The 23,964-nt window shown below is 53.1% G+C and overlaps 1 protein-coding gene across 5 annotated transcripts; it reads left to right on the forward strand.

The window, feature by feature from the left end:
- The first annotated feature begins 1,479 nt into the window (after positions 1–1,479).
- On the forward strand, positions 1,480–22,443 carry FAAH (fatty acid amide hydrolase). Of its 5 annotated transcripts, none has more exons than XR_015158418.1 (15): positions 1,480–1,917; positions 11,643–11,756; positions 13,609–13,743; positions 13,949–14,082; positions 14,165–14,371; positions 14,622–14,662; positions 14,883–15,007; positions 17,005–17,130; positions 17,657–17,754; positions 19,173–19,272; positions 19,533–19,573; positions 20,400–20,566; positions 21,063–21,171; positions 21,699–21,844; positions 22,063–22,443. XR_015158418.1 is itself a non-coding variant. In XM_086386558.1 (15 exons), the coding sequence occupies exons 1-15, from the start codon at positions 1,723–1,725 to the stop codon at positions 22,189–22,191; spliced, it is 1,740 nt and encodes a 579-aa protein (XP_086242684.1). In that variant the 5' UTR covers positions 1,480–1,722; the 3' UTR covers positions 22,192–22,443. The 5 variants fall into 5 exon arrangements, 3 of the variants coding, with proteins under 3 accessions (XP_086242684.1, XP_086242707.1, XP_086242705.1); XM_086386558.1 differs by having other exon boundaries at positions 20,527–20,566; XM_086386579.1 differs by lacking the exon at positions 1,480–1,917 and adding an exon at positions 10,673–11,318 and having other exon boundaries at positions 20,527–20,566.
- The last annotated feature ends 1,521 nt before the right edge of the window (positions 22,444–23,964 follow it).

Below are 23,964 nucleotides of genomic sequence, written 5' to 3' on the forward strand. Positions count from 1 at the left end.
TACTGAAAGTTCCACAGTGTCAAAGTTAGGATTTAAACTCAGATAGTCTGGTTCCTGAACTTGGGCTTCTCAGGCCAGAAAAACCCTCTCTGTAGGTCTCTGTTTGTTGTTGTTCATTTGCTAAGTAGTGTCCAACTCTTTGCAGGCCCCATGGACTCCAGTGCACTGGGCTCTATTCTAATAATAACAACAACAGTAATAATTAATATGCATGGATTGCTTACTGTAGGCTAGGCCTTGTTCTGGCTGCATTTCAAGTATTAGCTCATTTGAGTCTTACAATAGTACTAGAGAATTGGCCAGTGGAGGGAGTACTATTATCCTCATTTTACAGGTAAGGAAACGGGGATAGTCATGCAACAAGGATGGGTTACCAGACACTCCAGCTCCAGAGGCAAACTTTAAATCACTGTGCTATCTGGCTTTCCCAAAGACTATTCAGTCCAAGGGCCCAGCATTTACTGCTGTTTGGATTCATGTCACATGATTTCTGCATTTCCACTAAAGCATGGCTTTTGTTGTTTCTATGCATGTTTTTTTTCCTTCTCAACCAGATCTTGAGCTCCCTGAGGCCGGACTGAAGATCTGGTACGTCCTCAAGTTCCCCAGTTCACAGCCAGGATCTCACAGACTCCTCCTAACAATCTTACATTATAGGCATTCCTCCTTTTCAAGGAAAAAGCATGGATTCAGAGGTAAAGATAGAACTGGATGAACAGCAGTGTTTTGGCAGACAGCGTTTTCTAGCCACAAAGCACTCTTCCCCACATCCCATTTGATTCCACACATCCTCACTTCCAGGGGCAGTCATGGTAGTACAGCTTGATGGTTAAGAGCAATGGTTTAGGATTAGACCTGAGTTTGAATCTCCACTCAGTCACCTGCATGACCCACAGAGGGGGTAATTTAATCCCTCTTGTCCTCAGTTACCTTATTGGTAAACGAGGATGATAAAAATGCTTTCCTCATCTCTCTGTTGGGAGGACAAATGAAATTGAGCACATAAAGACCTGTGAGAGAGGCCTAGATTGGAGAAGTATTGTGTGTATATAGATAATCCGCTCCCCTCCCCCCACCTCCCTAAAGACACCGGGTCCCAGGACTAGGGAGGGGAGCGGGCAGCAGGTGGGCTCCCTGAGAAACATCCTGTACCCCTCCTTCTCCTGCTGGCACCCCTAAGCCCCACGCAGGGGAGAGGTGAGTGCCCTGCGGTACACAGCCTAAGACAAGCTTCTCCAGGAATGATACTGGTAAACTCTTTGCAGGGTTTATCAGGTCCGCGAGCACAGTCTGTCGCTGCTCTCCATCCTCTTTCCTGAAGTGGCTCGGGCTGGACAGCATCTTCCGTGAGTTGAGGGTCTTGGGTGCACCGGGCTGAGGCCAGGCCAGACGGGGGCGCCGAACGGCTGCTAGGCTCGAGCTTCCGAGGGCACCCACGGGAAGCGGGTGCTCCTCCCTCTCCGCACCGCCCAGAGCCTTAGAACTTGGGGAGCCGTCCCAGCGGAACCGCGGCTCTTCGCCTTGACCGTTGCGCTCCACCTGTCTTCAGCCGGCTGCCAGGCAACAACGCTTGGCCGAGCGGCTCTACCGCCCCTGCCTCCACTCCGGCGCAGGCGGGCGCTGGATCCCGGGCTGATCCAGGCCGGGTTTTGCGGCGGAGTCCGAGATCGCTGATTTCCTCCTTCATCGGTTGCCCGTGGCAGCGGTCGGCGGCGGGAGATCATGGTGCTGGACGAACCATGGGCCGCGCTCTCCGGCGTCTCCGGGGCCGCCCTGGCCTGCTGCTTCGTGGCGGCGGCCTTGGCCCTGCGCTGGTCCAGTCGCCGGACAGCGCGGGCCTCGGCGGTCCGGGCGCGACGGAGGCAGAAAGCGGCCCTGGACACCATGGACAAGGCGGCGCAGCGCTTCCGGCTCCAGGTGACAGCCGGGGTTGGAATCGGTGTGGAAGGGGAGGGTTCGGGGTGGCAGCAGCGCTTTGAGCCGCCTGGGCGCTCGGAGGGATGGGCGGCCGGCAGCTCAGGTGTGTGGGAGGGACGGGCGGCCCGCAGCTCAGGTGTGTGGGCAGCGCAGGTTTTGTAACTTTCTGACACCCCTCTCGCCATCATGCATTCTGTACTCTTTTCTGAACCAAGTGGGACCTAGGGGAGGAATGGAAACGAAAGGGACAGGACAGGTCGTCGAAGGCTGTCGCCTCACTGGGTCAAAGAGGAGCTTTGCTGTGTGCCAGATAATCTCAAGATCATGGACTTACTAGGACGCTTAAACTGCAAGATGAGAACCAATAGGATGCTTGGGTTTAGGACTTTGGAATCATAAAGTGATGGTCAAGGGCCTTCTGAGAGCTTATAGTTCAAATTCATTGAGGATGCTCAGAGGAAGCTGGGGAGGGACTTGAGCAAGTCCACAGGGAGTTACCGGCTGAGGTGGACTCTTGCCACCTGGCTGTGGAGTCAGATGGGTTATAAGTTCCTTTCATGGATAGGTTTAGTTCCAGCCCTTCCCTGGGTGACCTGTCAACAAGCTTCTTTCCCTCTGGATCAGCTCAGTGTGTGTATGGAGGTGAGGGAAGCGGCCTGGAAGAGGAGGCTTTCCTCTAGGTGTATGCCACACTGGACTCAGTTCCAAGTCGAAATACCAAGCTCAGTTCCTATGTGCTGTGAGACAGAAGACTTGCCCCAAGGGGTGTTGGATGGAATTTGGATATGACAGGTAGGAAGGCATTCCAGATGATGGGACAAGATGAGGCAGGAGCTAGAACTAGAACCTAGATGCCTGGTGGAACCATCCAGCCTCATTCCAATGGAGAGGAGCAAGGAAGAAAGATCAGGAAGGGAGACCCAGGCCTTGGATGCCAGGCCCTGGGTATGGCCTTGATTGCTTTGCGGTTTTTGCTGGATGTACTAGTATGAATTTACACCATACCATTCCTGAACCAGGAAAATGTCTTATTTGTTTGTTTAGTGAAATAATAACATATCTGGTTCTAGCCCTCACTCACTGACATGGCACACAATCAGCGAAAGTACACAATCAGTTCATTTTTAGGTATTCAATCCAAATTGGCCACTTTCCCTACCTAGTTGAGCAAAGCTTCATCACTGTCTGATCCTTCTTCTCTGGCAGAGCTCCCTGGTGCCCTGCTCAGGGATCCTTGCAGTGATGCCAGGCCCAGCCTAGAGACCCTCGGCTGCTCCGGAGACTCCAAGTCCTGTGCAGCTAGCTAGCTGAGTTCTCCTGGCTCCAAGGAATGTGTGGGGGCAGCTGCAGGAATCTGCCCACAGTTTCTGCCTACATAACTCTCCTCCTGGTTGCAAGGAACCCACCAGCTGGCAGGGGTGTGGGGTAGTAGAAGGGTGGGTTTTCCCTCACTTCAGCTCCAAGCATCAGCATCTGGATCCAAGCATCCAGTTTCCTTCTGGAGCAACAGCCTTTCCTTATTTTTAAGAACCAGAAAAAAAAAAACAAAACAACAAAATGGCTGTCTGAGGAGGCCTTACAAATAGCTGTGAAAAGAAGGGAAGCGAAAAGCAAAGGAGAAAAGGAAAGATATAAGCATCTGAATGCAAAGTTCCAAAGAATAGCAAGGAGAGATAAGAAAGCCTTCCTCAGCAATCAGTGCAAAGAAATAGAGGAAAACAACAGAATGGGAAAGACTAGAGATCTCTTCAAGAAAAGTAGAGATATCAAGGGAATATTTCATGCAAAGATGGGCTCCATAAAGGACAGAAATGGTAGGGACCTAACAGAAGCAGAAGATATTAAGAAGAGGTGGCAAGAATACACAGAAGAACTGTACAAAAAAGATCTTCATGACCCAGCTAATCACGATGGTGTGATCACTGACCTAGAGCCAGACATCCTGGAATGTGAAGTCAAGTGGGCCTTAGAAAGCATCACTACGAACAAAACTAGTGGAGGTGATGGAATTCCAGTTGAGCTATTTCAAATCCTGAAAGATGATGCTGTGAAAGTGCTGCACTCAATATGCCAGCAAATTTGGAAAACCCAGCAGTGACCACAGGACTGAAAAGGTCAGTTTTCATTCCAATCCCAAAGAAAGGCAATGCCAAAGAATGCTCAAACTACTGCACAATTGCACTCATCTCATACGCTAGTAAAGTAATGCTCAAAATTCTCCAAGCCAGGCTTCAGCAATACGTGAACCATGAACTTCCAGATGTTCAAGCTGGTTTTAGAAAAGGCAGAGGAACCAGAGATCAAATTGCCAACATCTGCTGGATCACGGAAAAAGCAAGAGAGTTCCAGAAAAACATCTATTTCTGCTTTATTGACTATGCCAAAGCCTTTGACTGTGTGGATCACAATAAACTGTGGAAAATTCTGAAAGAGATGGGCATGCCAGACCACCTGACCTGCCTCTTGAGAAACCTGTATGCAGGTCAGGAAGCAACAGTTAGAACTGGACAGGGAACAACAGACTGGTTCCAAATGGGGAAAGGAGTACTTCAAGGCTGTATATTGTCACCCTGCTTATTTAACTTCTATGCAGAGTACATCATGAGAAACGCTGGGCTGGACGAAGCACAAGCTGGAATCAAGATTGCTGGGAGAAATATCAATAACCTCAGATATGCAGATGACACCACCCTTATGGCAGAAAGTGAAGAAGAACTAAAGAGCCTCTTGATGAAAGTGAAAGAAGAGAGTGAAAAAGTTGGTGTAAAACTCAACATTCAGAAAACTAAGATCATGGCATCTGGTCCTATCACTTCATGGGAAATAGATGGGGAAACAGTGCAAACAGTGGCTGACTTTCTTTTTCTGGGCTTCAAAATCACTGCAGATGGTGAGTGCAGCCATGAAATTAAAAGATGCTTGCTCCTTGGAAGGAAAGTTATGACCAACCTAGGCAGCATATTGAAAAGCAGAGACATTACTTTGCCAACAAAGGTCTGTCTAGTCAAGGCTATGGTTTTTCCAGTGGTCATGTATGGATGTGAGAGTTGGACTGTGAAGAAGGCTGAGCGCCAAAGAATTGATGCTTTTGAAGTGTGGTGTTGGAGAAGACTCTTGAGAGTCCCTTGAACTGCAAGGAGACCCAACCAGTCCATCCTAAAGGAGATCAGTCCTGGGTGTTCACTGGAAGGACTGATGTTGAAGCTGAAACTCCAATACTTTGGCCACCTGATGAGAAGAGCTAACCCATCTGAAAAGACCCTGATGCTGGGAAATATTGAGGGCAGGAGGAGAAGGGGACGACAGAGGATGAGATGGCTGGATGGCATCACTGACTCTATGGACATGGGTTTGGGTGGACTCCAGGAGTTGGTGATGGACAGGGAGGCCTGGCGTGCTGTGGTTCATGGGATTGCAAAGAGTCAGACACGACTAAGCGACTGAACTGAACTGAACTGAACTTCCATGGTAGATTTCCTAAAAGAAATCAACCCTGAATGTTCATTGGAAGGACTGATGCTGAAGCTGAAGCTCCAGGACTTTGGCCACCTAATGCAAAGAGCTGACTCATTGGAAAAGACCTTGATGCTGGGAAAGATTGAAGGCAAAAGGAGAATGGGGTGGGGATCAGAGGATGAGATGGTTAGACAGCATCATGGACTCAATGGATATGAATTTAAGCAAACTCCAGGAGATAGTGAAGGACACAGGAACCTGGCGTGCTGCAGTCTATGAGGTTGCAAGGAGCAGGACATGACTTAGTGATGGAACAACAATACAACAATAACTTCCAGTGCAGGTTTTGGCCTTGAAATACCAAAAAGTGTTTAAACACCCTCTGTGGGTCAGAGCCTGGCCTCAGAACACCAAAACTTGGCTCTTCCAGATGAGTAAGTAGGGAAATTCCCTTTTGGTTTTCCGGTGACTGGCAGAAGAAAGGGATAACTAGTTCAGCAGTCTTGTTTTGAGCAGTCAGCACAGGGGTTGAGGTCTTGAAGACAGTAGCTCTGGGATCAGTAAGAGGTGGGCAGTTTGTGTGCTTAGTTGCTCAGTCGTGTCCAACTCTTTTTTGGCCCATGGTCTGTATACCCACCAGAATCCCCTCTCCGTGGATTCTTCAGGCAAGAACACTGGAGTGGGTCACCATTTCCTCCTCCAGGGCATCTTCCCAACCCAGGGATCGAACCCTGCGTCTCCTGCACTGCAGGCAGATTCTTAACCCACTGAGCCGTTGGGGAAGGTGGGCAGTTTAGCTGAGCTCACACATAACCTTAGGGAGAAGCCCCTCCTCTATCCCACCCCTAAGGCTCTTTCTGCTTGGTGCTGGAGCTGCTGGGGGTTTTGAGGCTGTTTCAATAGTCTTTCTTCTGGGTCTTTCTCAGCCCAGCCCCACACTGAGAAGGGGGCCTTGAGGTCAGGGGGCCCCTGGGTGAATACAGCAGCCTATGGTACAGCTCCTGCCTGATAGATTGCAGAGAAGTGAGTTGGGACCCAGCTACGTCCTGTGTCCCAAGGTGCTGCTGGAGGAGGGGAGGTCCCAAGCGCCTCCTGAACATCACAAAATGGTTTATCTCTTTTGGGACTCTCAAGCAACTTTAGAGTGAGGCATGCTTTTCATACACTCTGTTGACCATGTGAGGCTTAATTTGAAATATGCGTTTGCCCATTTGCTTCCACCTTACTGCCTGAATGAGTTGTTTTATTTTTGACTGTGCTGGGTTGTCGTTGCTGTGCGGGCTTTTCTTTAGTTGTGTGAGCTGGGGCTACTCTCTCCTTTCGGCATGCGGGCTTCTCATTGCTGTGCCTCCTCTTGTTGACGAACATAAGCTCTAGGGTGCGTGGACTTCTATAGTTATGGTTCCTGGGCTCTAGAGCACAGGCTCAGTAGTTGTGGCACATGGGCTTAGTTGCTCCATGGCGTGTGGGATCTTCCCGGATCAGGGATTGAACTTATCTCCTGCACTGGCAGGTGGATTCTTTACCACTGAGCCACCTGGGAAGCCCCCTAAGTAAGTTTTAATATCCTTTCTAGACTGAAGTGAGGGACTGCCATTGATAGACTATGACGACTCGGAGAGCCATCCCACTTGCCCACACCTCGGTGCCTCTGCACCTCTGGTTTTAACCAGAATGCCCTTCCCGCACAGACCTTCCAAGCCCCTTTGTCAAAATCCCACTGGATTACAAATGCCTCTCCCTTCAACTGGATCTGACCTGTAGTTCCATCTCCTGGCATCTCCAAGACCAACTTGAAGCTGATTTTAAAACAAGTCAGTAAATGAATGGGAGAACAGTATGGTTTTTGTTTCAGTCAATGTCCATGGTCACATGATAGAATGGAATGTATATCTTGAAATAGAACAGATGTGATTAAAAAAATAACAACAATAAACCATGAATAAAATTAAAAAAAAAAAAAAACAACTTGGAGGACCATCTAGGGTATCTGAAATTAGGACAGTAGGTGGTTCAGGAGAAAAACAGGTTAAGGAGGGGCAGTGATTCAATGACAGCTGTAATATCCTATGCTTGGAAAAAAAGGCATACAGATGGGCACATGCTTGGTGAGATCTTATTTGTATACTTCCCTGCATTCTCCATATAAATTTTAATTTCCTCCATGTTCTTAGATTGGCCTCCTGGACATGCAGACTTACTCTGGTGTCTTGTGAAAGAGAAAATGTCTCAGCTGCCTGATAACTAGTTGAAGACTTAAAAATAGCTGTTAACAACAGTGTCATCAACTGTCAACACAGAAGAGCAGAGGAAAGAATGAACATTTGTGCTGAGAATTGAGAGGAGCTCACTGACAGCTTCTAGCTGAGATGCACAGGGCCTCTGTGGACACCCTGGGTGAGGTGGGGAATGGTGGTGATCAGGCTCCTGCTGGTCATTACCCCAGTGTGGTGGGCTCTCTGGTGATATTTACTTTCTTCCACAAACTGGTAGGCACTTTTTCGTTTTTTACAATGAGCACATATGTATATAATTGGAAAAAAATCTTGCTATTTTCATTGTGAGGGGAGAAACGCAAGGCATAGAACTGTGTGTATACTATGATCCCTCTGTCCAAAAATAGAATATATATAAACAACTATATACATTGTGGATTCTTCACAAACATTTTTTTTTTCTCCTATGAGGTTTCATCAGAAACTGTAAACTATGGTTTCCTTTTCAGAAGAGGAATTTGTCAAGGGGGTCCTAGAGGTGGGGGGAGTGTTTCCTTTCCATTTCGCATATCTTAAAAAAAAAAAAAAGTCATCAGGGGTTGTCTGGGCTTCCCTGATGGCTCAGATTATAAAGAATCTGCCTGCAGTGCAGATACCTGGATTCAATCCCTGGGTCGGGAAGATCCCCTAGAGAAGGGCATGACTACCCAGTCCAGTATTCTTGCCTGGAGAATCCCAAGGACAGAGGAGCCTGGCGGGCTACAGTCCATGGGGTCACAGTCAGACACGACTGAAGCAATTTAGCACACAGGGGTTATCTAGTATGTTGGGGGTAGATCATGGATCCATTTTTTCTCCTTGTAGCTCCTTGTGTCATTAAAAAAAGAAAAAAGAAAAGAAAAAAATCCCAAGTAAATGTTGTATCCCTTTAACAAATTTGGGGAAGAATATTCCTGATATTGAGGCTGGATTTCAAAGGCTGTGTGGTGGGTGTGTGCGATGGGTGTTCAGCTTTGGGTGTGAGGTGGGAGTGAGTGGGCTGTGTCACATTGAGGGGGCAGAGGGGGCTCTGACAGGACCTCAGCCTAGAAACATCTCCTGGACCTTGTGGTGGGAGGCAACCTGAAGGGGACAGGCAAGGTGAGGTCGTTGTTGTGCTGTGTGGTCTGGTGACAAAGCTTTGGCAGAGAAGCCAGCTAGGTGGCCTCTGTGTGACCCAGTAGAGAAAGGGTCGGCAGTGGCAAGTGTCTCAGTAGAGGAGACAGAGAGGTGGCCATTTTCCAGAGCTACTTAGGGGCGTGGTGACCGATTAGATGTGGGTGGAAGAAGGGGGAGCTGAGGACAGATGGCAGCGTCCTTCCTTGCGTGAAGAGGAGCCGGTGGAAAGGAGATAGGAGGCAGTGAGCTCAGGGGAAGGACACAGGAACAGAGGGAACAAAAGGAATAGCCCAGCGAGCGGGTCTGAGCTCAGTTGGGTCAGGCGAAGGATGATTTGGAGGCGGAAGGACCATCTAGAGGCCATGTGATAGGTGTAGGGCCTGGAGGGAAGCCAAGAGGCGGCATGACTTCTAGCATCAGAGAGGGAAGAGCAGGTGCCCAGAGGAACCTCCGGGAGCCTTTGACTCTTCCTATGTCTGGCTCCTTTTTGTGCTTCAGGTCATAGCTGAAACAATGTCTCCACCTGCCCAGTGCATCTGAGTCAATCCCCTGTTCTTTCTGTCACAGATTCTGTTTACTTCCTTTCTCACACTTATCGTGATCTGCCATCATTTATTAACTTTCTTTCTTTTTTTTAATTTAAAAATTTATTTTATTTTAAAAAACTTTGGCTGTGCTGGGTCTCTGTTGCGGCACGCCAGCTTTCTCTAGTTGCTTTGTGTGGGCTTATCTTGTTGTGGAGCACAGGTTCTAGAGGAGGGGTCCCCAGCCCCTACCAGCCGGTAGCAGTCCATGGCGGGTTGGGAACCAGCTGCACAGCAGGAGGTGAGCTCTGGGGCAGGTGACTGAAACTTCATGTGCCACTCCCCATTGCTCGAATTATTGATGAACATCCCCCCACCCCCATACCTCCTTCCCACCCCTCCTTCCTGTGGAAAAATTGTCTTCCTTGAAACCAGTCCCTGGTGCCAAATAGGCTGGGGACTGCTACTGCAGAGCCTGGAGGCTCAGTAGTTGCCCTGCCGCATGTGGGATCTTAGTTCCCCAACTAGGGATCGAACCTCCATCTCCTGCACTGGAAGGCAGATTCTTAACCACTGGACCAGGGATGTCCCTTGTGTTATTAAAATTTCTTTTCTTCTTTTTCAAATTCTTTTTCTCAATTACTTTGTTTTCTTGAAGGTAAGCTCTAAGATCAGGGACTTGTCTGTCTCGGCTAACTCTAAATTCATAGCCCTAACATAGTGCTCGACACAGAGTAGGTGCTCAGAACATGTGTGTTGACTGGCTGAACGAGTGGATGACAGTAGCAGCGTAGAGGAGGGAGGGAACCCCGGGAAAGGGGTATGCCTGTGCCCAGGAGGAGTCTGAAGTCAGCCCTGTGAACGCCTCCATGAGACTTGGAGCAGAATGAAGAGTTGAGTGTTTGTTGTGTTGGGCAACGAGGAAGTCCCTGGTGAGTTTGGCAAGAGCAGAGGAGGGTAGAGATGAGATGTGGTGGCTGAACTCAGATGCTCTCCTAATTAGCCCAAAGCCCTTGAGGGGGAAGCCAGTGAGGTATGCAGGCAGGGGCTGATCCCAGAGACTCTGGAGGCCTCTGAGACCTGGCAGTGAGTGTCTGACCAACATCCCTCCTCCGTCGGAGAGCTCTTCCCTGACCACCCTCTACCTGTGTGCTGCCCACTCAATACATCCATGTTATTTTCTTTATTTCTGGCTATCTAAAATTCTTATTTGTTTACTTATAAATGATCTCTGTGTGTTAGTTGCTCAGTTGTGTCCAACTCTTTGTAACTCTATGGACTGTAGCCCCCCAGGCTCTGTCCATGGGATTCTCCAAGCAAGAGTACTGTAGTGGGTTGCCATTTCCTTCTCCAGGGGATCTTCCTGACCCAGGGATTAAACTCGGGTCTCCTGCATCGCAGGCAGATTCTTTATCACCGAGCCACCAAATTATCTCCTCACTCCCAACTCTACACCTTGTTGAAGCTCCCCCAAAGCCTGGAGGTGACTTTCTTGTTCACTGCTGTATCCCCATGTCTAGCATGGTCCTTGGTACAGAGTAGATGCCTAATATATGTATTTATGGAATGAATGGAAAAAACCTCTCTCTTTGATGTGGCTCTAGCTTCAACCCCAGCCACCTTAGACAGGGTTTTCTTCTTTCTGCCCTCCCCTGCCAAAGGGTTGAGTAGTTAAGTGCAGGTGGATAGCCAGTGGGCAGCTTGTGCTGAATGGGCAGAGAACTATAGTTTATCTGTAAGTCCTAATCAAAGCACTTTCCCTCTGTGAACGTCAGTTTCTTTAAGCTGTGCAATGGGAATGGTGGTAACATTTAATCCAAACACAGAGCATATCAACAAGGTGTGTGGCCACACTCAGCAACCACTGTGCTAAGCTGCTTCAGTCTTGTCCAACTCTCTGCAATGCTATGGACTGTAGCCCGCCAGGCTCCTCTGTCCATGGGATTCCCCAGACAAGAATACTGAAGTGGGTTGCCATACCCTTCTCCAGAGACTCTTCCCCACCCAGGGGCTGAACCCTTGTCTCCTACGTCTCCTGCATTGGCAGGTGGGTTCTTTACCACTAGCGCCACCTGGCAAGTTTTTTCATAATGGTCTAATACTCAGCCTGGGCGTGGCCTCTCCCTGGGCCCCCCTCAAGTGAGCTTCTGGAAGAGATAGATCTGTACTGTCCACAGGTGGCAAGGGCCTGCCCAGCTGGAGCACATTTGTGATGTCAGAGACGCGGGTGGGCATGTCTGTTATGGCCTGGCATGTGACAGTGAGCACATGCTTGGTAGATGTTGGGATGTGGGGGCATGGGCCATAGGTGTCTGCTGCAGGCACCTGGGGCCTGGGGGGAGTAGGGGACTGATCCGAGGTGTCTCCCCAGAACCCTGACCTGGACTCAGAGGCGCTGCTGGCCCTGCCCCTGCCTCAACTGGTACAGAAGTTACACAGTGGGGACCTGTATCCCGAGGCTGTGCTCTTCACCTACATAGGAAAGGTAAGGCCAGGGAGTGACCCCACTCCTTCCTCCCCTCTCTGTACAAGGCTGTGGGAAAACCTGGCTGGAGGGCCATGGTGGGACCACAGTGCCAAGGGCTGCCAGGGAGAGAGGGAGGGAGCCAGAGCTGTGTGTGTGTATGAGAGAGAGAGAGAGAAGGCTCTGTGTGTGTGCATGTGCTGGGGACACTGAGCATGTTGTCCTACCTAGAAACCTGGCTTTTAGCCCAGACTTCCCACCCCATTCCGCCCCCACGCCATCAGTCACTGAGTCTGGTCTGTTCCCTTTTAGAGCTCCCCCTAGACCATCCCCTTGTCTCCCCCGCTACCCTGGTCTTCCACCAGTCTCTGTCCAGGACCAAGCACCAGTCTCCTGGCCAGCTGCCCGCTCAGCATTCCAGCATCCTCTCTGGTCAAGGATTCCGGGGCTTGGGGCATCGGCAGCTCAGCTGCTGGCAGTTACCTGGCCCCCATAGCCTGCTGTGCTCTGGGGTTGCCTTTACCTGCAAGGCTCTTCTCCCTCCTCTTGCCCTGCTCAGTGCAACAGGCTCTCCTGAGTCTTCAGGGCCCAGAGAGGAGTCACGTCTTCCAGGAAGCCTCCCATAACCCTCCTCCCCTCCCAGTCTGGGTTAGGGTTTCCTCTTCAGTGGTCACTTACTAACAGCACATTTCTCATCACATTTTGGGGCTTGTCTTGTCTTTCTCTTTCCCAAGGCACATGGGTGGGCTTTTGGTGGACAGAGTCTTATTTGTCTTTGTACCTTAGGGCCTACCACGATGTCCTTTATATGTTGATAGTGAGTGCTCAAGAAATGTGTTTGAAACGAAATGAAGGAAGAAATTGTGCTTTATGAAAATGACTTGTATGTGATATGATCTCTCGGAAGAGAGTACGTGGCAGTGACTGTGACCCCTAAGCAGGTGGACATGAGTGCCAGGCATGTGAGAGTGGTGTGAGTGACTGCAGCTGAGAAGGGACAGAGAGGGACTGTGGAGAAAGGACTGGACACCCCTGGGTCGGGCGCATTGAAAGGACACAGTCTGAACAGATGGGGTTGCTTCTTTCAAATCCATGTCCCTGAAAAAGCTCCAGCCCTTCAGAGGGAGCATCCACAGAGAGCATTCTGGCTACAGATTGGCCTCCTCTTTTCCTGCCCTGGTCAGCAGACAGATTTCACATACCTGAGTTGGCAATAGGGCCACAGTCATGTTCTTAACAGCTGGTATCAGTCAGCCATTCCTCAGATTCAGGTGTTCCTTTCACCTGGGCAGGTGTGGGCCGGGCCTGGGGCAGAGGAGCGTGCTGCATGCCAGGAAGCAGAAGCCTGGGTCTAGCCCTGCTCTGCACTGACTCCTGGTGCGACTCAACATGGGGATCTAGCCTCACTGGGCACCGGTGTGGCTTGAAGGAGGAGGTGAGTGGGGTGGCCAAGGGTCACCCTCCCCTTAGGTCGGCCTCTGGAGGGCATCTGAGGTCAGTCAGTATCTTGTTCCTTTGAGTGTCATGGTCCTCGGAGCACACACATACTCTCTATTCATCTCTGGAGGACACCTGAGGTCAGTATCTTGTTCCTTTGAGTGTCCTGGTCCTCAGAGCACTCCCTCTGTCTGTCTTGGAGTTGAAGGTCAGAGACAGCCTGGGTAAGGCTGGGCCGCATGTCCGCAATGAGGCCAGTGCTGGGCCTGCTTACCCTCTGTGCTCCTGGCCCTGGGTCAGGTTAATGGTTACCCTGTCACTGGGTGGTATATTTGAAAAGGCCAATCTTACGCTATGTTGATTTTGCCACAGTCGAAAAAACAAAAGAAACCAGCCTCACCGCACTCTGTCGTATGTCCATTTCTCCCTACCCCAGGCCTGGGAAGTCAACAAAGGGACTAACTGTGTGACCACCTACCTGGCAGACTGTGAGACTCAGCTGTGCAAGGTCCCAAGACAGGGCCTGCTCTATGGTGTCCCCGTGAGCCTCAAGGAGTGCTTCAGCTATAAGGTGCGCCCTGCCCCAGTCCCTGCCAGCCAGCTCTGGGTCCTGGGTCACCCTGGGCCCTCAGAGGAAGTCCTAGGGCCAAAGGCCTTGAGAGGGCACTGCAGGTGTGTCCTGCCTTGGCCTGTGGGGCGGTGGTGGGAGCAGACCCTGTGTGTTGAAGCCCCCCTGGCTCATCAACCATGTCCCTCTCACCCATCCGTCCTTCTAGGGCCAGGACTCGACACTGGGCTTGAGCCTGAACCAGGGGGTGCCAGCGGAGGGTGACTGTGTGGTGGTGCAGGTGCTGAAGTTGCAGGGCGCTTTGCCCTTCGTGCACACCAATGTCCCCCAGTCCATGTTCAGGTTGGGTCCCAGGGGTGCAGGGTGGGGGGCAGGGGCACCGGTACCAACATGACAGGGGCTGACCCCTTCCCACTTCCTCCAGCTTTGACTGCAGTAACCCCCTCTTTGGCCCGACCATGAACCCATGGAATTCTTCCAAGAGCCCAGGTGGCTCCTCAGGGGGCGAGGGGGCCCTCATTGCCGCTGGGGGCTCCCCACTGGGCTTAGGCACCGACATTGGAGGCAGCATCCGCTTTCCCTCAGCCTTCTGTGGCATCTGCGGCCTCAAACCCACAGGGAACCGCCTCAGGTAGGATGTAGGTGGTGGGTGGAGGGAGCCCCTGAGTCCTGCTGTGTGACCTTGGCCTAGCTTCCCACCTCTCCGGGCTCCAGGCAGGGATTCCCTGACTGGGGTTTTGCTAGGAGGTAATGTCACAGTACCACCAGCCCCTGGTTCCTTGTTTCCAAAGTGGTGAGAGAGTTGGGGGCTGCTGACTGGATGTGGGGCCGGGCAGCGGGTGGCCATTTCCCATTTCCAACATCTTGTGTTTCTTATCCAGCAAGAGTGGTCTGAAGGGCTGTGTCTATGGACAGGTAGCAGGTGAGGTCTGTGGTTCCCTCTGTGCCCTGGAGGAGGGGGGTCTGCCCCTTTGCCCCTGCCTCTCCTCGGGGCAGTGTTGGGCCCCAAGGCCACTCTAGGTCTGCCTTTCTACCTCCTATCTGCTCACACTCCAGGGCTCCAGCCCAACCCTTGTTTGGACCCAGCCCCGGAACCCCCCGGGGCTGGGTGATCTCTCTCTCCTCCCCTCCCTGCCCCACAGTACAGCTCGCGGTTGGCCCCATGGCCCGGGACGTGGAGAGCCTGGCACTGTGCATGCGAGCGCTGCTGTGTGAGGACATGTTCCGCTTGGACCCCACCGTGCCCCCCTTGCCCTTCAGGGAGGAGGTGAGCAGTGGTGGGGGTGGGCATGGGGATGGATTCGGGGCTCACTGGTGCTCCTGAGCCCTTGCAGGCAGGCCTGGGAGGCCCTGTCTCTTGAAAACCAGCCCCCGGGGGTCTAGGGCCAGCACTAGCACCTCTGCTGGTGGTGGCACAGTGGTAAAGAAACCGCCGGCCAATGCAGGAGATACAGGAGGCATGGGTTCAATCCCTGGGTCGGGAAGATTCCCTGGAGAAGGAAATGGCAACCCACTCCAGTATCCTTGCCAGGATAATCCCATGGACAGAGGAGTCTAGCGGGCTACAGTCCATGGGGTTGCAAAGAGTCAAACGTGACTGAGTGACTGAGCACAGCAGCACCTCTGCAAACAGCCACCAGATGGTGCCCTTTCCTGCATTTGGAAATCCCAAGTCTTTCAAATTGGCTGGCTGGGAGCCAGAGCCTTGGAGCTGTCGCTGTGGAACAGGAGGGACTTGAGGCTAAGAACAGCTTGAGGGAGAACTCCTGAACCTCTTCTGTGTTTGACAAGCCAGTAAACAGGAGCCTTTCTTACAGCATTCATTTCTCTATCCCCAGCCTCCGGCAGAATGCTTGGCACGGAGGCTGAGTGAGTTAAGAACAGTTAAAAGCGGAGCGTTCTCTCTCCCAGAGAAAGCTGGGATTTGTGGGCAGGGATCTATCAGATACTGGCTTCCTCCAAGTATCACCAGCCTGTAGATCAGATAAGGCTGGGTGTATTAACTGTCTGTGGTGAGGGAGGGCGCTGCCCACACAGAGCCTTAGTAGCATGGGGGAGGAGCACAAAGTTAGAATATTGACGTTAGTTTGTCGGTGGATATGTCAATGATAGCTCATTTGGTAAAGAATCCGCCCGCAATGTGGGAGACTTGGGTTCGATCCCTGTGTTGGGACGATCCCCTGGAGAAGGGAAAAGCTACCCACTCCAGTATTCTGGCCTGGAGAATTCCATGGAGTGTATAGTCTATGGGGTCGCAAAGAGTCATTTCATGTCAGTGTAGGGGGTTGGTTAGGATTGAGTCATACTGTAATTAGTTAGGACTGGTGGGTACAGCGAGGTGAGGATTCTGAGGAGAGCAATTCAAGAAGTCTTGGAGGATAAACTGTCATTTGGTGATCCTATTGAAGAGCTGATGGGTCTTTTAAGAATGACTAATAAAGTTATCTGTACTTTACGAGCAACAGATTTCAGGAGTACTCAAGTTAGAGATGTGAGCAGTGCTATAGTGTGTGCTTAGTCACTCAATCGTGTCCGACTCTGCAACCCCATTGATTGTAGCCCTTGGGGCTCCTCCGTCCATGGGAATTCTCCAGGCAAGAATACTGGAGTGAGTTGCCATGCCCTCCTCCAGGAGGTATAGTAAAGCTATGTTTATGTAGACTGTGTAAGCTGTGTGGTGTAAGTGCCGTTTCTCAGCGATCTGGCATTACTCCCTACAGACCTCTTGCCTGGGAAGGGGTGAGGGCCCCTGGGCAGCATGAGATCTGGGCTGGGGTGAGGGAGGGCAAGCTCCCACTCCTCAGCTGAGGAGATGTTCTAACTCTACCCAAGGGCCCCCTTCCCCAGAGGGAGGAGAGGCAATGAGGTCCCTGTCCCAGGGTCTGGAACAATCTATTATGGGAGCCAGGACTTACATCCTTGAAACAGGCTGTGGACGCCTGGGTTTCTGCCCTGATGTTGCTACTCTACCCTGACGAGTGGCCTGGGGCAAGTCCCGGCCCTGCTCAGGGCCTGTCTCCCTGTCTAGACCTGAAGCCTGTGGAATCCTCCTTCTTGCTCTGTCCACCTGCAGAGTCACTGGGAAGGTGTTTTGTGAAGGGGTCAGATACAACAGGGGCTGGCCTCCCTGGAGGTCAGTTTTTGGGGATCTAGGCAGCAGCCTCAAAGCTGTGTCTGGGGCTGAGTAATGGCTCTGAGCTCTGGGAGCCCTGCTTCGGGCCACCGTCTCCTGACCTGACTCTGACTCGTGCATGCTGCCCCCAGATCTACAGGAGCTCTCAGCCCCTGCGTGTAGGGTATTATGAGACTGACAACTATACCATGCCCACGCCGGCCATGAAGCGGGCCCTGCTGGAGACCAAGCAGAGACTCGAGGTTGCTGGCCACACGGTATGCTGGGCGGGGCGAGGGGGGGAACCCAAAGGTCCTGGCATTGCCCCTCCTTCAGGGAAGCCTTCTAGGTACCCATGGCTGCCACCCATCCCTGGCACCCTTGCACCCTGATTGTTCTGAGATTGGGGCCGCAAATTCGATCCCTGGGGGACCAGTAAAAAGGGGCTGATCAGAAGTATTGGGGTACATGCTTGATGGTGACCTCACCTCTGAGCTGGGATGTGGGAGCTGCATGGAGTGGTCCTTCCTCGTCAACCACAAACAGTGGTGCACAGCTGTCCAGGGGTTCTCAGCGCCCTGAGATGGCAGGCTTGGGGTCGTTCACCTGAGACAGGCTTATATGTGGTTCCAGGCTCCTCTCAGGATACACATCTTATGGGGAGTTATCACAGGCCAACAAGGGTGCCTTTGTGGCTCCAGTGAGGGCACCGTGAGGGCTGAGGGCTGCCTTGACAGTGTGTTTTTGGGGGTGGGACCCAAGGGTTTCTAGGTCTGGGAACCTTACATGCCTCCATCTCTGCAGCTGGTTCCCTTCCTGCCGAGCAACATACCTCATGCTCTGGAGACCCTGGGCACAGGTGGACTGTTCAGTGACGGTGGCACGACCTTCCTACAGAACTTGTGAGTGACTGGGTTTGGGGGTGGGTGGTGGGATCAGGACATGGGTAGATGCAGGGAGAGCAGCTGAGTGCTGTGTTCCTCTCTGGGACAGGCCACTGGGGAAGATGGAGGACAGGCCTTGGCAGAACCTGAAGAAGGCCTGGAGCTTCCTGGGCAGGGACCTTACCATCCCTCCAGCTTCAAGCTGAGCCTAGAGCTGCCTTGTCAGGGAGACCTTGGAAAGGTGCCAGTGTGGGGAGAGGCAGGATTGAGCAGCCCTGGCCTGGCACCGGGCTGAGTTGTGAAGGACGTTGCTTATCTATTGGGGAAAGATTGAGAAATAAGGGTGGAATCAAGCAGGAGGGCAAGGGTGTACACCTGCCATTACTCCACACTCCTTGGATTTGTGCCACATCTTCCGCCTTTGAGCAGGATCTGTTTTCTTGTCTGAAAAGTCAGAAGATTGGACCACACCACCTTTACGAGGCTTTGCAGAGCTCATATTTGAGAAGCTGGTCCCACAGGGATGTTTTCAGTTCTAAAGGCTGATGGGGGCAGGGCAGGTCTGTGAAGATGCTTCCTGGGGACATGCCCAGATTGAATGGACTTCTGCCAGTAGCCAAGTATGATCTGGGAGGCTTCCCTGGTAACTCAGCTGGTAAAGAATATGCCTGCAATGCAGGAGACCCCGGTTCGATTCCTGGGTCGGGAAGATCGGCTGGAGAAGGGATACCCACTCCAGTATTCTTGGGCTTCTCTGGTGGCTCAACTGGTAAAGAATCCACCTGCAATGCGGGAGAGCTGGGTTCGATCCCTGGGTTGAGAAGATCCCCTGGAGAACGGAACGGCTACCCACTCCAGTATTCTGGCCTGGAGAATTCCATGGACTATTCCATGGGGTTGCAAAGAGTTGGACACGACTGAGCAACTTTCACTTCAGTGGAAAGAGCCACCCCTCAGTTTGGCCCTCAGGGTGAGACTTCAGAATCAGCTGCCTGAGACCTTTCCCTGAGATTGAGAGCAGAGATAGCCTCAGAGGCAAGGAATACTGTACCCACTCGGGATTAAACCACTTGTGCCTCCAGGCTGGCATCAGCATCTGTGGGGGGATGCCCTCGGCAGTATCTTTGGGCCAGGGAGATGCTTCCCACAGTTCTTATTGCTCTGAGCTGAGTTTGCAATGGAGGGAGACAGGGAGCCCTGCCTTAGGGAGCTCCAGTGGATATGGGTAGAGCCTAAGCATCCCAAAGGGTCTGCAGACACATGTCGCATATTGGAAAGCAGAGGCTGGGATGAAGGGGCTGGAGGCTGTGGTTACTGGAGTCTGGTGAGGAGGGAGGTAGAGTCACTGAGTGGAGACTGGGGGATGCCGCAGGTGGGGGTGAGCCAGGAGGGACGCCTTGGGTAGATGTGCCTGGACTGGACCCTTTGTCTCCCAGCAAAGGTGATTTCGTGGATTCCTGCCTGGGGGACTTGATCTCAATTCTGAGGCTGCCCGGATGGCTTAAAGGACTGCTGGCTTTCATGATGAAGCCTCTGGTGAGGGCACAAGGAAGGGAAGGGTGGGCACCACTGGGCTCTTTCCCCCTTCCCTTAGCCTCCTTTTCTTCTCAGCCCCTACCCTATCTCTTTTCCTCCCCTCATGCTCTTCAATCTTCAGCCAACCTGCTTGCTGAGAGGAGTGCTGACCTGGGGCCTGCGGGGAGGGACAGAAGGAGGAGGCCTAGGTGGCTTGGCCTGAAGATTATTGCCATACCTGGCCTAAAGTCTAGTCACTGACAGTGTCTGTTCTATTGCAGCTCCCAAGGTTATCAGCCTTTCTCAACAATATGAAATCTCGGTAAGAGTTTTTCCCACGCCCAGATGCCTGCACAACTGTCCCCCTGACCTGGGTCCAAGTGCTTTCCAATGGGAAACGATGAGAAAAGTAGCTTCTGAGGCTGGAAGTGGTCTAAGCAGGGTGGCAACCTCTGTGGCCTTGGGCGGGGGGGCAGTCTTGAATATGTCTTAGCAAGATACAGGAAAGGCTGGAGAGTAAGGTCCTGAAGGAGAGCAAGGTTGGGAGAAGATGAAGAGGAGGAGATTGCCCTGCCTGGACATGGGTGGAAAGGCCCAGAAAGGAGCTAGTGGGTGGCAAGGAGCGGGGGATATTGGGGACCCGTGAGAGGTGCTGGTTTTAGAGACCAAACTGCACTGCGCCTGCTCCTGCCTGCCCCTCGGGGCCTCAAGCCAGAGAAGATGGGAGTAAATTGCCTGATTCTCAGGCCCTTACAGCTTGTGGACTTGCCTTTTCTTTCATGTGTGTGTGCTAAGTCACTTCAGTTGTGTCCAGCTCTTTTTGACTCAATGGACTGGAGCCCGCCAGGCTCCTCTGTCCAGGGGCTTCTCCAGGCAAGAATACTGGAGTGGGTTGCATGCCCTCCTCCAGGGGATCTTCCCCACCCAGTGATTGAACCTATGTCTCCTGTGGCTCCTGCATTGCAGGTGGCTTCTTTACCGCTGAGCCATGGGGGAAGCCCATTCCTCTCTCACTACCAGGCATTGAGGACCTTGGGTGGCTCTGTGTCCTAAGAATAGCTGGGGGTCTGGCCTAAGTCCCTCTTGGGGACTCCATGGGATATGAACTTAGGGATTAGAACTTCTGCCCCGCACTGCTTTCTTCTCAGAGTGCCCTGGAATTGAGAAGGGTCTGAGAAGGAAGGGAATCTGGGAGATTTTGAGAGTAGGGGCCTGATGTTGCTAATCCCCATGGCTGTGATCATCATGGTCGGTGACTCCACTCCCTCTGTCCAGGTCAGCCAGAAAGCTCTGGGAACTACATCATGAGACTGAGGTGAGGCCAGAGCCCCTGGACTAGAGTAGGGCGGGTGGGGGTGGGGCCGGACAGGGCATATGCCTTGGGGTCTCTTGGAAACTGGTCCCTCTGGTCCCCTGGAGTGGCCCATCATCCCCTGCTCCCACTCCCTGGATTGGACCGTTTGGGGCCTGCTCTGTGACCCTCACTTGCCTGGAGGCCCATTGTAGGGGCCTGGGTCAGCCTGGGTGGGACTCCTGCCCTGGACACCTCTTTGCCACTCTGGTGCTGCCTGTAACCAGCACTCCGTGGCCCCACCCTGGCAGGAAGAGTGGTCTCTGTGGTTCCGTGGAGCATTTGATGCCCCCTGAAAGCATCCCTGTCTGAATATCCCAAGGTCCTCCATGCTATCGTGGCTCAGTTCAGATCTGGGGCAGGCATGGGGCCAGTCACCCCGCCTCAGTGCCTGTGCTGCAGAGTCCATGTAATGGGTTGGGTCTGAGAGCTTCACTGGGTGTGCGGGTGTCCTCCACAGGTATACCGGCACTCTGTGATGGCCCAGTGGAGAGCCCTGGAGCTGGATGTGCTGCTCACCCCCATGATGGGCCCTGCTCTGGACCTGAACGGCCCAGGCAAGGCCACAGGTGAGGCTGGCAGCCCCATCACATCCCTCTCAGCTGTCTCTTCTCTTCTGAGTTCCACCCTGTGCCTGGTGAGGTTGCTGGGAAGCAGGAGGAGAGGACCCCTGGGGGAGGACTCCACTCCTGATAGGCTCACGGTCTGGTTGGCTGGAGAGAAGGGAGTCGGGTGGTATGCCTTGGGAGGGAATGAGCTCCTCGTCCTCAGCGATATTCAAGTTGGAGGTCTTGTTACAGAGTCTATGGTTTTGGGAGGTGGTGTTTGAAGTCCAGGTGGGATTTAGATAAACCAAGAAAACAGCAATGAAGCTGCAGAGGGGGAGGCACAGGGCAAGCACTAGCAGGCTCTCCAGCCTGCCCTGAATCCAGGTTCCTGGGCTTTGTCACTCCCACTCAAGTCTCAGCCCTAGGAGAGAACCTCTCCCTGCTGGTGGAGGCCAGTGCCATCTCTTAGGGTGGAAGATGGGGGCTCGGAGCGGACAGTCATCACGGAAGGTTGGCTGACCTGCTCCACCCCTTGTGCTGTGTCTCAGGGGCTGTCAGCTATACTCTGCTCTACAACTGCCTGGACTTCCCCGCGGGAGTGGTACCCGTCACCATGGTGACCGCTGAGGACGAGGCCCAGCTGCAGTTTTACAAGGGCTACTTTGGGGATATCTGGGACAAGACGCTGCAGAAGGCGAGTCTCTTCCCCTTGCCTCCCCGCCGGGACCCCTTCCTCTAGTGGAGAGGACAGTATAACCAGGCACAGGCCTTGTCGGCCTTTCTTAATGCAGGACCCCTAGAGACTGCGGGCGGGCCCTGCTGTGCTGCCTCTCCTCCCCAGCTGGGGCGCTTCCCGGGTCTGGGTGGGGCCCTGCCTTGAGACCTCGGGTCCTGATGCCTGTGTGCCCTCAGGTTGTAAGGAAGAGCGTGGGGCTGCCCGTGGCTGTGCAGTGCGTGGCTCTGCCCTGGCAGGAAGAGCTATGTCTGCGGTTCATGCGGGAGGTGGAGCAGCTGATGAACCCGGACAAGCAGCTATCCTGACTGCGGCCCACCCGGCCCTGGAGGACCCGAGACCCGCCTGGAGCTGCGTCCAGCCTGGTCAGGGCACAGCTGCTGCCCCACCAGGAAGTGTTCAGCCTGGGCTGAGGCTTCCGAGTCCCCCCTCCGTCACCCTCTACAAGAAGCCCAGACCCATGGACTCTGGACCTCACTTCCTCCCCAGGTCCGCTCTCTGTCCTGACCACCCGCCTTGCTGTGGCAGCCAGCGGGCATGACATGATGACTAACAGTCAAGAACTGGTGTCTAGTGTGTGTGTGCTTTCTGGCGGTCACTGTTAGGGCCCCGGGGTTGGACACCTGCCCTTCTAGAACCCGACTTCAGCCATGTCCATCTCCTGCTCCCAAACCTCCTGTAGTTCCCGTCACTCACAGCATGGACACAGGTTTTTCAGGGTGGCTCTTGCAGCCCCAGCTCTTCACCCTCACCCACTGTCTCCCCGTCCCCACCTTCCAACCCTCAGACTAAGCCCTACTTAGTTAGACATTGTCTTCTCTCTCTGTTCTCCCTTTGCTCCTTCCCTCTGCTGAGGAGGCCCTTTCTGCTCCTCTACCATTAAATCCTTTGAGGCCCAGCTCAGATCCCTCTTTCTCCCTCTGAACCCTGGAGTAGGGGGGCTGTTTCTGTCCAATCAGCCCTGTGTGGTGGGCATCTGCAGGTGGGTTGCCTCAGCACACTGGCTCTCCTTGATGCAGGGGCACTATTTTTACATCTTTGTCCTCAGCGGGCAGCACAGGGCTGGGTACAGGGCAGCAGGGAGCCTGGAATGCTGTTGGGGAGAGCAGCCCACAGGCCTGGGGAGGCAAGCCCAAGACAAGACGATCTGGCAGAGAGTGCTTGCAGGACCAGTCAAGGACTGGATATTATGGGAAGGCCTCCTGAAGGAGGAGAACCTGTGTTGCGTAGAGACTGAGTTTCCCAGAGGCTGAGGGAGGGGACGAGGACATCTCAGGGAGAGGGAAAAGTATGCCCGAAAACTAGGACGAGTTTGGTAGATGGAAGCACTGTGCTTCCAGGAGGAGCAGCAGAGAGGTAGGTGGGGGTCAGATCAAGGCGTTTGGGGGGCCAGTTCAGGTACTTGAATCCAGTCTCCAGGGCAGTGGGGTGCTCTTGAAAGATCACCCAGGTGTGCTGAGGAGAGTAGACTAGAATGGCAGAGCCTGGAGAGCGTAACCAGGCTGTTCCATGATCCTAGTGTGAGGAAGGGGGCCTGAGGCCTGAGCTAGGGCAGTGGTTTGGGGTGCAGGTGAGCTGTCTGGGCCTGTGTTGCTTGGTGGGCGGCGGGTAGCTCATTTGGGCTGTTCTGGGGGCTGCTTGGGCCCACAAGCAGAGCTTCCTCATGCCTCCCTGGCTCCAGCCCTAACTCTCCTGCTTGCTGTTGAAGATGTGTCTGGCCTGAGCCCTCGAGCTCAGGTGGGCCCCTGGCTCCCACTTGACTAACATCAGATTCTTTCCAGGACAACTGCTTTCCCAAGGCTTCCTTCTCTGCCCAGATTTTCCTGCTTCTCCAGAGGTGTCTTCCCCTCCACATCACGTGCCCAGTGGCACCTATACTTTCTGTCAATAGTAACCCAGCCTCAGTTGGGGCAAGTCTCAGGGCAGATATGAGCCTCCCTGGGAGCTGACTAGAGGGCCTAATCTGCACAGACACCTAGGTTGGGATGACCAAGAAGCTGCTGCACTTTGCCCTGGTTTCTTATCTGCTGCTACTGTCATTTTGGCTCATATATTTCCATGAAATCACTCAGCATCTGCCT

This window comes from Bos grunniens, chromosome 3 (assembly GCF_055505025.1).
Source record: "Bos grunniens cultivar Pamir isolate PY7600 chromosome 3, Bosgru_T2T1.0, whole genome shotgun sequence".
Lineage (NCBI taxonomy): Eukaryota > Metazoa > Chordata > Mammalia > Artiodactyla > Bovidae > Bos > Bos grunniens.

Coding starts and splice junctions, on each gene's coding strand:
- FAAH (XM_086386581.1), top strand. CDS start 1,723: ATGGTGCTGGACGAACCATGGGCCGCGCTCTCCGGCGTCTCCGGGGCC. Junction 17,755..19,172: donor ACGACCTTCCTACAGAACTT/GTGAGTGACTGG, acceptor TTTGTCTCCCAG/CAAAGGTGATTTCGTGGATT. Junction 21,172..22,062: donor CGGCCCAGGCAAGGCCACAG/GTGAGGCTGGCA, acceptor GTGTGCCCTCAG/GTTGTAAGGAAGAGCGTGGG.